Consider the following 13,063-nt stretch of genomic DNA (forward strand, 5'->3'; position numbering starts at 1 on the left):
ATTATTTTTTTTTTTTTAAAGTAACATTTTTCTTTGTTTAGGAGATTATTGAAGAAGGAGAGAGTTCTAGAGCTAAAGACGTGTTAAATGATGAACGATACAAATCATTTAAGGTAAAACTTTTGAGGTTTGTTGCTGCTGTTTAAAATTGCATATATTTTCCTCTGTTTAGTAGAGCTTAGACATAACCATCAATTTTATGATAAAGGAACATCCAATATCAAGTTTAAAGAAAGAAAAGTCTTGAATAAAGAGAAAGGAGAGAGAAACTGTGATAGAGTGAGGAATAATGGTGAAATCAGTTACCTTTCTAATTAATGTGATGTATACATAGTTGGTCTGAAGCTTGAACTAAACAATCTCTTTTTCCTGAAAACTCACGTAATGCATACTCTTTGCTGTAAGTTTAACCCAATGTTTGGTTTATTTTTTCTTCAGTAGATTATCATTATAGCACTACATCATCTTATTCTGGCATTAAGAAAATACCAGGTGAAGAAGGTGACTCAGATCTATTTTAATTCTCTTTTGTGTGAGGCAGAAGGAAGAGGACTGGAGATATTTCTTTGTTGGACAGATTGTAGGTTCAGAGTCATGGTCACACTTCTTCATAGTTACAGGGAATCTAAAACACACAAATACTGCAGTTCCCATTTCTTAAATATTCAGTGAATTCTCCACTGGAAAAATACATACTGAAAAAATACTTTTTCAATTTTATCTGTAGTTTTAATCTCTAAAAATATCCTGTTTGTATCTTCAGAAAAATTAAATCAGAAAGTAAAAGGAATGGGACTGTTTAATTCTCCCCTGCATTACTCACTGTTACTTCAGCTATTGAAAGGCTCTTCCATTCTGTCTGACCCATAATACAAGTATGAAAGGATGTTCAGTGATAGTTGATGCTATCTGTAGCAATACTCAGAGAGAGGTGTAGATTCACATGTATAGCAGGATTCAGGAACCAGACCTGCCTATTAATGGTAATAAAGATTAAGGATCAGCCATTAAATCTTATGTTTCAGGGTTTAAGAAAATTTCTTGGAGATTAGAATAAAACCTGTCAGGGGACAGATTACCTCAAACATGCTTTATGCCTTGTTTCACATGCCAAATTACAACAAACTTATGTGGCTCCCTTGTTAGCTGAGCCCAGTCTCAACATTTTGGCGAAATTGGCCGTAGCCAGTTTTTCACAACAATTTTTTATGTGTTTCTAAGAAAGCCAAGAAGAATCCTATAATATTAGTGAATTCCTAAATTTTACTGTTTAGCATGGTTCTATTAACTGCTGCAAGTCACACATCATGACTTAAAGGATCACTGCTGGTCCCAGGACCACAGTTATCAAATGACTGAAATAAATTATACAGTCTATGTTTTAGATGTAGGTACATGAATGACGTGGTCAGTTTGCCTCCTTATGGAAGGGGATGCTGCAGGGAACAAGTTCATATAATTCGCTTTCACCAGCTGAAAAAGAGCAATGCTCACGTACACAATTGAAGAAATGAGCTACCTGCTACTCACACTGCACTCTTGGCAGTGTCTCTAAATCGACATCTATAAACATACTGAATAATAATGGATCTTAGTATGGAAAGAAAAATATGTGGTTTTTCTTTTCCTAAAAATTTGGACAGTGGCATAGAATAATTTTTCTTTAGTTCTCTATCCTAATATTAATTAAGTCTCTTGGAATCATTCTAACCCAGTAATAGACCCTTTTCAAAATCTTTTAGCACTAGCAAAAACATTAAAAGATAACAATCTAAGTATTTAAAAAAATCATTCTTTCATAAACACCCACAATTCAGACAAAGAATAGGTAATTTGATCCATTATATACAAAATGTAGGGTAATTCCTATTTAATATTATCCAAGGTTTTCATTCTTTTGTTTTCTTTATCTTAATTATTGCCAAGGAATTAATCTCATTAGAAAAACACAAAATAAAGCTAGCATGGTTGGAATTCAGAGGTTGTAGATTCAATGGAAAACAGCAGTTACTTGTGTCTTACAGGGCTACTCATTGAATTCTATAAAAGAACAGAGGAACTATTGAGAGCTTCAGTATTGACAAACTGAACATAAAGAACGTGTTTTTGGGCAGGCATGAAAGTTTTCCCTCTTGCTTTCATATCATTGCTCATCTGAGATATTGATCCACTGAATAATGCTTACAACTGTGACATTTTTGCTTTACATCCTTTCTTGGGGAATAAGTTAGTGTACAAAATTACTTTGGAATAAATGGAATATAAGTATACTAAAACTTCAGAGACTGGTAGATTTGGGCATTGTTTTTTTCCAGTGGGCAAAATAGTGAAATGTGTAGTCCAAATAAGACACACAGGAATTTAGCTTGGCTCACGTGAGGACTGAAGAATTGTGTGACTGTTTATAATATGCAAGTAAACAAAAATTACTGTTTGTACTTGAAATTGAATCCCATTTTGGAAAACAAGATTTGGCATGACCTCCAAACATATGTGTTTTATAGAATGCAGTGTAAGAATAGATTAGTTGTCTTTATGTACTTATTATCTGTTACCATGCACCATTGAGACTCGTTGCCCTCGGAGCTGAATTTCAAGAGCCACAGGGTTCCCACTGACCCCATCTCTTGGGAGTGCTGCAACACCAACACCATGTGTACAACTGAGAGCTGGTAGCGCATATAATACAAAATCATAATGTCAGTCGAATTAGGAAGATAGTCTTGAGACATCTTTTACTCTATGAAGTTAGTGTGAGGGAATCCAGCCACTTAATGTTATTATTTGCATTTCTTAATTGTGCAGTAAAAATAAAGACTACTATCCTTATTTCAAAGCTTAGTTGAAAGTGTACATTTAGCTAAATCACATAAAGTTGCTGGGGATAGCACTAGATTATTGTTCAGATTTCACTTTAATGAGAGCTGCCCATGTATAAAAATAATTGTCTGTTCAATGTAACTATGCAAAGAAAGGAAGCTGAGTCTGTATGTTTGTATTACGCTATTATTTATCTTCAGTGTAGGATAAGTTCTGCCCAGTATTTTCCCTGTTAAACCTCGTTGTTACCTACTTATTGTTAATTTACTGCTCCTTTAGAAAACAACATTGAAATGTGTGTTCCTCTACTGACCTTAGCAATTTACTTCAGTCTTTGGAGTGGGAGTGAAGACATCTGAGAAATGGTACAGAATGGGTTTACGAACTCTGGAAGACGTAAAAGCTGACAAGACCCTGAAGCTGTCAAAAATGCAGAGAGCAGGTAAGGTGAAAGTCTCATAAAAACTTGTATCTCAGCTCTAAGATCTTGATAACAGAATCAGAGGAGGAGGCAAAGTTCATTTATACGTCCATTTTCTGGTGGCAGCATCTTGTGAATATTAAATTATTAGGTTAAAAATAATATTTGGAGTAACAGGGCTCCTAATTAAAAATGGTGTCATTAAAAAAAGATGAATATGCATTTTTTTATCACTTACACAGATACCCAATAAAATCTACCCCTATACACAAAACTATTAATGGATCATTATGGCACAGGTTGTGAAAAAATTACAACATCAGGAAAGCCCAGAACTACTTTTCAGAGGAGACCTGTCTCCTTCAAGGCAGCCTTACTTCAGTGATAAATCCATTTTTATAATAAAATACGTGTAAAATTACCTCCATAATCTTAGCACGTCTTAACTTTAAAGTGTTAAACGTGGTCAAATAAATCATGTTGCTTCACCGTAGATTTTTGTGTGTGTGCCATTTCCCTAAATAAAGGGACCTGTTTAAACAAAGGGCTCAGTTGCATTAAGAAACGGAGATTATATAACATGACATTAAAATACTGTAACTTTATTTTTGCTTTAAATCCATGTGTTTTAAATCACCTCAGAATACCTTGGATCAGCTTGCCCACATTCATGCTCCTTTGTCCTCTTGCCTTTTACATATCATATCCGAATGTGAAGCAAGCTGCAGGACTGGGCTCTTTGGCTACAAGCTCTGTGATGAGATGTAAAGATAGCTGGGATATTTCACGTACCTCTGAGCCCTGTACTTGGGTAGAACCCCCTCATTTTGAGAAGAGCACCTTTTAAAGCAGTACGTCCAGAAATGCCATTGATGGGAGCTGGTAGGGAAGTCAGAGAAACTTAGAAATATTCAGGTTCTCAGCAAGCGGAGCAATTGTCCTGACTGCTATGTTGTTATAAATTATAACTGCTGTTACAATTGTAACTGCTATTACAATTTATAACAAATTATAATGACAAAAATATATATAAACTATAAGGACAAAGATGAGGCTGTCTCTTGCCGGTGATCCCCTGTGCCCGAGGCAGGAGACTGACTCCAGGAATGGTGGGGAGGAAGGAAAAGACTCCTGAAGAGGCTGGATCAAAATATTTTTCTTCCCACAACATGTCCTGAAACAAACCTATAGTTTTCGGTTCAAGATCAAGCATTTCTTAATTCTTGCCATTAGATAGGGTTCCCTTGCCCATGGTACGAGTTTTGTGGCTTAATGCGTTGGTGAGAGGTGGCTATTTCACACTGGGCTTACATGACGCTATGTAGATTTTGATAATTCCACAGTGATCAGCACTTTTTTTGCCTTTGATTTCCAGGGTTTCTCTACTATGAGGACCTTGTTAGCTGTGTATCTAAGGCAGAAGCAGATGCAGTAAGCTTGATTGTCAAGAATACTGTGGGTACGTTTCTACCAGATGCTTTAGTTACCATAACTGGTGGTTTCAGGAGGTGAGTGAAAACAAATGAGGTCACTTGGCTGTTTTATTCAGGTACACACAAAATGATGTTTGTGTCTTGGAAAAATCAAAGAAACTTAGTGGGAGAGTATCAGAGTTTGTTTTAAATGTTGTTTTGGTTTGTTTTTTTTTTTTTTTTTTTTAATGTGAGAGCAATCCTGACATTCCCAGGTTCCTGTGTTTTATTACTATAGATGGTTGGTTTGTCAGAACAAAATCTAAGAATAGCTTCCTGGAAAAATGATGTTTAGATCACATACCGCACTTGAGCATATTTTTTTTCTCTTTTAGTGGATCTGAATTCCGAAGGCTAAGACTATTGTAAGGCCATGCCTGGAAAAAAAAAGATACAATAGCTTTAAGGAAATTTTGGTGTGTTTGTTTTTTTTTTTAAGAGAACTTAGTCACATGAGATTGAAATGTGCTAAGGCAGAGTTTATAGCATTAGAAGTATACATTGCAGTAAACACTGACTAAACTGAATATACAGCACCGACTAAACTGAATATAGACTAATCTCTGTATAGATAGGGAGATCTCAGAATTTCTTTCCTGGGTGATTATTTTTCCTAAAGCTTTTGGTCTTGCTCTGTAAAACCAAACCTGAAACTGTTGCTCGGGACATATACAATTCATTCCTTCAGCACTTACTTGAGCGCTTTCCTAAAGCCACCCAGCAAAGTATTGAGACTGGGAATAGTCTTCAGGAGTATCGGGTTCCTTGCTCTGTGCTCAGTCTGCCATTATGTCACTACTTATAGTACATGTCGTGCTCATAAAACAAAAAACCTTAGTCTGCACCTTAATTCTTCTTCTGCTTAATTTGTTACTTTGTGAAACTTTGGCTGTATTTTTAATATAAAAATATATTTCAAAAATATTCTCTTAGAACTCAAAATATGCAGTTCTATCGCTCTCTTATGCAACTAAAACTGGTACAAAAGCAAAAGACAGAAAAATGTTAATAATTACTCATCACTTGTGTGATTTATTATTGTGAGCCTAGATAGCCCTGCATAGACTTGCTCCGGTGCAAAATTAAGAGCTCATATGATCTGTAATTGCTATATATGTGCACAGTGATTGTGATGAATGTATTTTATCACCTTTGTGCCACCTCATGATATTTATAATTATTCCTTGTATGTCCCATATTTATTGTAAGAATATCTGCAGCCACCAGCTATGTAATTTCTATAAAACAGTGTGGTCAGTAAGAAGCATTAGGCTCAAGTATGAACCCTGACCAGAGGTATAAGAACAAGATGAAATTTTACATTCAAAACTTCAAGTGTCATCATTCTGTGAGTCCTTGTTTAAGAGGCATGTGATGGCAGTCTGTTCACACTGATGCAAATCAGTCAGGGACCTTGTGTTAGTAACTTGGATACAAAAGTTTATTCTTAATAAAAGAGAGAATGGCTAACTATCATATCCCCCTGAAATAATAAGCAAAACAACGGGCTTAAATTTGATGTGTGAGATTCAAACTCTGCAAACAACTATTCTGCCAGCAAAGCTCAAAAAAATATCATATCAGAAGAAACTGGGAATTTTCAGTTTTGTGTGTCAAACCAGAAGAGAAATTACTTAAGTATCTAATGACGCCTTCAGTGAGTAATCCTGTATATTAATTACGTGTCTCTAAATTTACAGAGAATATACTAAAAACCTAAGTTTCAAAATGTCAGTCCTAAATGATATTTTACCAGCCCATGGAAAACAAATGCTGCAGTGTAGGTTTTGTAGAAAACTTGATTAAATGGATTGAAGTACCTTTTATTAGGCACCTATATTTTAATTACGGAACTGCAATAGAGTTGACTACATTTGTTCTTTTTTGGCTGTCTCATATAGTGGCAATATTCATCAGCATGAAGTATGTGTAAGCTCACTAGCTCACAGTTTTCAATTAACAAATTATTATTTGTTTCTTTCATCATTATGTAAATATTTTAATAAAAGAAGTAGGTAAATTTTATTAGTGGAACAACTTGACTTGATTCCCCCATGCTACACCTTGTATGCTACTAATATAAGAGAAAAAGTAGCTCATGATTGCTCTGAATAATACATTAATTCCCCAGGACCCAGATTTGTCTTGTTTTGTATATTTGTTTCATAACTTGGAAAAAATAAGCAGTTGATTATGTTTCTCTGGATTTGACTGGGGAGTTGAAAGTCAGGAGTCTCATAAACCTTACTTACTATGTGGGAGAACGGAATGAATTACAAGGAACAGAACTTCCATTAGCGATCTGCAGTCATAGAGATTCAATAGGGTGAACTACAGGAAAGTTACATTCTTTTTCCCAAACTTATCAAACAAACCCATGGTTGGATATATTTAATGAGTTACTAGACCTTTTCCATTAGATTCCTGGAATTTCATGAAATCGGATGTTGTGGTATTTCTTTTAATCAAAATCAGGAAGCATAGTATAAAATTTAAGTAAATAATAGCTTTTTTTGAAACCCCAGCGAACTTGTTAATGGACTTTTCTTTAGTCTGATTTAGCTTTCACCTTTAGTCTTCTGTATTGCTTCTTGTACTAGTCTTAATGCTAGTTGGTGTTTAGCAGCCATAATCATGGATGGTGGTAGATGAACCATGTTTCAGGTATAAATGAAGGAGCAGTTCAAAGTATTAAGAGCAAATACAAGAGAAGCCACTGTCTAAAGTACAAAAGCATCAGGGCGTCAATCCCTCAGTAGTCAAATTGCAAGCACAAGTGCAGGAACAGACTTGGCTGGCAGCTGTATGTTAGAGAGCAGCAGGAAAACAAGGATGGACAACAAACGGTGAACATGGTGGAATCTTGAAGAGAAGAGACAAGGGTATTTTGAGCACAGGTCTGATAGTCTGGAGACTGTGTTAGGACACTGATCACTGCTTGTGTTGAGGAAGCAGGACTGCAGGATTAAGCCAGTAGTTATCCATTTGCAGATTATGTAGTACTGGAGACTACTGTTTGTGTATTTCTAATTCAGAATGGTGGAAGATTCGGGGGGGGAAAAAAGGCCATAAACAGGAAGTGAAAATTAAATTACTACTTTGGATCTGCGTGGTTTAATCAAAATACCAGACCTATATGTTGTTAGAGTAAGGCATGAAAATTGGAAAAGCTGATGCAATCTTATTGAGAACATACCTAGACCTGTTTCTCTGACCAGTTGCATACAATTTATTTCCTCTTTTGCTCTAACATTGTGTAGTTTCAGCTTAGCCCCCAAGTTCTCTCTTTTACCACTTCTTAAGGGTCATGTTACTGAAGCAGGCTTCAGTGTCTGCTACTTCCTTGATGCCCTTTCTTTCTGATTCTTTCATCTTTCTGCCTGTCTTCACAAAACAATAGCTCATAAAACATCTTTAATCAGAAGTGCTTTCCTTGTGTTTTTGGTTGGAAGTGGCAGTAATACTATGTTTGGTTGAAGGCAACTCTCTTTTCAGCTATCTGAATCCATAAAGGAATATGAAGACTTAAAAGTAACTGAAATAAAGGATCGTGATGGCAACCCTTCAGTATCTCCCTAATTTGCAATCATTCAGGAGCAGAAATGACAAATTAATGAAGCCTGGATGAGTTTATACTTTGTTACTCCCCTACAGAAACACTTGGCTAACCACCTGTAAAACATATTCCTTGAGTTTCAGTTGGTATAGTTTCGTATAAGAGGTTGGGAGAATTTTTTTCTCTTTTTAAAATCTTTTTCTGACGCTTATCTGGGTCATTTTGAAACAGAAATTACAACACTGAAATGCATGAAAATACAGAAGTAGAACAATTGTAGATACAAAATAAATAAATCACATCCACACGGTGTGGAATGCATTTCATTGTCTATCTAGTGAGGCCTATCAGCCCAACTGTAGAGAAGGAAGTATTGAAGATGCTGATAATGCAGTATAACGCATACCATGGACAATGTTATCAGAAAGACTGAATTTACCGTGCAGTCTATTTGAATCAGGAATTTGCATGGCACTATTTTCAGTGCTCAGCCTCTCTTATTTTGAATTGTTGAGATTTGAGACTGTTTTCTTCTTAAAGTTAATGAAACAAATTCTAAGGTGGGGAATAGCACCTCATATTACAAGTTACAAAAGTCACTGAGGGTGAAGTTTCCCTTCCAACATTGAGTTAAAGAGAGGCCCTGGGATGGGGAGAAAAGAAGGTTTATTTTAGTGTGCACCATCCCTGATTAGTACTGTGTTTGTCCCAACTATATCCAAGGCAGGAGTGTAGTTTAGGCTAATGTATGTTATCACTTTTAAATGAGGTTAAACTGAGGACCTGATAATTTTTTTCCTGGTTATTAAAAATGTAATTTTATTCTATGAAGAGAATTAAGTTTTTTTCAGTAGTAATAGCATTATCTCATCCTGAATATATTACTGCATGTTACAGAAAATTTAATACCTATTGGCAATGTGTTAATATTATTATTAACAATATTAGCATTGTTGCAGGGTTGTTAGTAATGACAAGTAGACAGAGAACTTCACACTAGGTTTCATGGCAGTGAAACCGGAGTAGCTTTCCCCCCTTTCTTCCGTAGCTCCATGTTAGGACATGGCTTCACAGTGACTTCAAGAAAAGGTTGTCACGGGCTGAATCATTATCACCACATTCTGCAAGATCCTGGGTTTTTGCTAACTTGATTTAGCTGCTGATATTTGGTTTTGCCCCAAGACGTGATCTAGATCGAGGGCTTCGTAAGAGCAGAAATGCTTGGAGGAAGCATTATATAGTATATGTAGTTTATGGCTTCAATCTCTGTACTGGTTATTCATATCTCAATACACGCGCCCACAAAACCCAAATTTGACTGGAGAACTTCAGAAAAGGATCTGGAATAAGAATTAAATACAATAATAAGAATAAATCGTCATGTTCATTAACTGCATTTCGAGTATGGCTTTCTGTTAGCCTTTCTGTGTGCTTTGTCCATACGATTCACAAATGATTTACAAATTACATTTCAATTTTCTTGCGTTCCATGTAGCACACTCAAATAGTTGTGGTTAGCTCTGCAGCAGCAGGATTGTATCGCTATGGTATAAGCACATCGTGCCTATTGATGGTATAGTAACTTGTTTTTTAGAAATTACCTAGGCATCCTATTGGTATTACAATTTCAGTTCTGACTTTCTCAAATGAGATTTACTTAGACACACGTTTAGTAGCTTCTCCCATCTTTGCTTTAAGATGGAGTGAAGTAGACTGAGACACTTTGTTTTAGATGAGTTTCCATATTGCAGTTCTTAAGAAGGTGTCCAAGTGTTTTGGGCAATGCAACAAACAGAATAACTAGTGCCTATCGTGTATTATTTGTCTTGGTGGGAGGCTAATTCCTCCATCCTGCATCAGTCTTCAGGGAAGTTTTGCCTCAGAGTCTCTTATTATTGAATTCTGTTCTAACATGAGCCTAATTGTAGATCACTATCTCCTTGCTTGAATTTTATCTTATCTTTTAGAAATCGGGATTTGAGGCTCTGTAACATTTGAAGATAAGGATTGCTAATAGAAAAGCAGTGAAGAGGGCAAAGGACAGGGTCAGTGGGTTTGTCAGGCAGCACCACCATGCTTTTGTATATTACAATGCAAAAGTTTCTTTCCTGTGTGCAGTGCCATTTCCTACAAGGCAAAGGAATGCGTAAAGGAATGACATGGCAGAGGACTCTGGTCTTTCCTGTTGTGTGTCAAGAAAATCATTTAAAGATCTCTCTCCTTTCCATCTCAGAAATAAAGTAAAATGAAATAGCTGGGACAAAGAAACACTTCCAGAGATTATTTTACAGGCTTACACACTGATGAATAACTAATGTTATTGTGGCACCTTCATTTCAGAAATGAGACTTCTATAAGGCATCTGGAATCACAATTATCTAACTGTATTGACACGTGCTGATAAATGACAGAATGTGAGCTCGAATGTATGAAGAATATTATACTACCCAAGCTCTTGGTATATACTCAAGATGTGGTTTATTTAACTGAGCTAGTCATGTGGCCTCTGAGTCAATTCCTTGATAAGTCCTGATAAAAAGCTCTATTTGACCTTTTCATATTGGATACTCCTAATAAAAGTATTCTTTAGCAGGCTGTAGAGGTTCTACAGTGAGGCTAGAACACCTGACGTGACTCCAAATCTTTGTTAGGTTCTGAGAAATAAACGTATTTGAAGTCCTATTGTGCAACTTGCTTGCTTTCTGCTCAGATCTAGGATTAAAATAGTGCCAGACTTCAAACAAATATAATTAATTTAGCAAAAGTTGCTTTCATTAAGTTTTTAGATGAACTCATAAGCAGAGTTTCCTTATTCTACTCACAGGTTATCGGTATAACGTGCCTTTGCATTTACACTATTCTTAGATACAGTTATTTCTATGCTTTTTTTACTCCAAAACACAAACTCTAGTAAGGGCAGATATAAGCCGTACCCAGCTGCTCAAGTCCAAATACTGTAATTTCTGCTCGCTTTCTTCCACTGCTGTTATAAGAGGTAAAAATTTTTATCTGCTGTTATTTCATTTTGTCAGAGAGAAATCTGCTATAAAGGAGCTGTGAGGCAAGCCGCTCACAGAACATTTGAGCTGATATGGTAGTTTGCACACACTCTAATTTAAGCAGATCTTAGAAGAATCTAGCAGTTCTTCCAGCAACAGACTGAAGAGACTGTTTGGGTGTCATTCATGAGCACAGCTTTGCCTCTGATAAACTATAGTCCACTTTGGATGAGGCTTTTAACCCAGAGATGTTCTAATCTGATCTGGTTGGTCTTAAAGCGTAGTGAAACAGCTTCACATTACCAAACTCCCTAAGTTTAGAAGTGTTTGACCACCGGGTATTGGGATGCTCTGAATAAAAATATTCTGTGGCAGGAGTTAGAGGCACTAAACTGGGGAAGAACAGAGATCACTAGTTTCTGCTTCTAATTTTCTGTAACCCATTAAAAAATAAGTTGAGAAAGGAGAAAATAATTTTTATCCAAATCAATGGCTAGCCAAGTCAATTTAGAAGATAATCTATTGGAGTAATATTCAGACACTTCCTTTTGTCATTAGAGCTTTGATTATTTTTCTACTCTTTTCATCTATTATTAGCCATGATAAATCATGAAGTAGAAGCTGATGAATAAGGTATCTGGGAGTCACGGACAAGAACAACTTTGTAAGAATCCGTGACACAGTCGAGTACTCAGCATAGCGTATTCTTTCAAAACCTTTCAAAAACTGTCTCGTTGATCCAAGATTTTTTACATGCCCTACTCTACTCAAACCTTTACCCCTTTCACAGGTTTATCAGCTCATAAGAAGGATGCTGTTTAGTTATATACCTCTCTTCTCTCAAGTGCTGGGTCCAGAGTGGAGGTGGCAATGCCATTGATTTCTGGGAACCCAGAGGTTCTGCACTGTGTATGTAGAGCCAGAAACTCCCTGGATTAGCCTTTCAGTTTCTGTGATAACCTACACCTCCTGGAATGCCTTTGTAACAACATTAGCAGTGTTTAGCGTTTTCCGTTTCCTATCATCACTGGTGATGACTACTAGTAAGCCAGAGCAATGCAAGCAATGTGCATACAGCAAGATATGAAACCCCAGATTATATTATTTTATGAATATTACAACAAAGCCTTCTGTATTAGCTTTTTTTTTTCAAACTGAATTGGAAAAAATGAGAATGAAAGCAAAAACTGGGGGTAATGTATTTCTTTGTCAGGCAGTCAATCTGAAATTTTACTTATGTACTGATACATGATCAGATTTGTTACCATTTTCATTCTAGACAAAGTCTCTACATGAAACTGGCTAAAATATTTAAAATTACTACATTGATGACTGCTTTGTGCTATTTACAGTATTTGTTGTTATACAAAGTTTAAGGAACATTGGCAGTAGCATTTTCAAATTACAAAGGTAAACTTGTAGAGGTAAAGCAACATATTACAAGTACACTACTAGGAGTAAGATTAAGGTATTGTCTTAAAAACATTATTTCTTTACAGTTCATATAAAAGTAGTGTTTTGGTCATTTGATATCCAAATCTGGTATTCAATGTTAAAATTAAAACCAAAGTGTGCAATTACTATAAATTCTTGCTTTTTTCTATTAAAGATGCAACTATTTCTAGTGCAATAACAAGACTAAAATTCAGAGGACTCTAACTGGTTTTGACCACAAATTGTAAATTGGTTGCCTTTTCCTATAAGAAGTTATTCTAAAATAGTGTATGAAAGCTTCCAGTTGAGCTTAGGCTGATAACTACATAGATCAATTTGGCCATTATCAGAGGCAGAAATG

General features: G+C 35.9%; 1 protein-coding gene across 1 annotated transcript in view; it reads left to right on the top strand.

The window, feature by feature from the left end:
- The window catches only part of DNTT (DNA nucleotidylexotransferase), a 99,776-nt gene that overhangs the window by 23,096 nt on the left and 63,617 nt on the right, over positions 1 to 13,063 (top strand). Inside the window, exons 5-7 of the mRNA XM_076338812.1 lie at positions 42 to 113; positions 3,139 to 3,262; positions 4,617 to 4,749. Coding sequence (XP_076194927.1) covers positions 42 to 113; positions 3,139 to 3,262; positions 4,617 to 4,749 — 329 coding nt within the window. The remainder of the gene's footprint in view (positions 1 to 41; positions 114 to 3,138; positions 3,263 to 4,616; positions 4,750 to 13,063) is intronic.

The sequence above is a fragment of the Aptenodytes patagonicus genome, chromosome 5, assembly GCF_965638725.1.
Source record: "Aptenodytes patagonicus chromosome 5, bAptPat1.pri.cur, whole genome shotgun sequence".
NCBI classification, from domain to species: domain Eukaryota; kingdom Metazoa; phylum Chordata; class Aves; order Sphenisciformes; family Spheniscidae; genus Aptenodytes; species Aptenodytes patagonicus.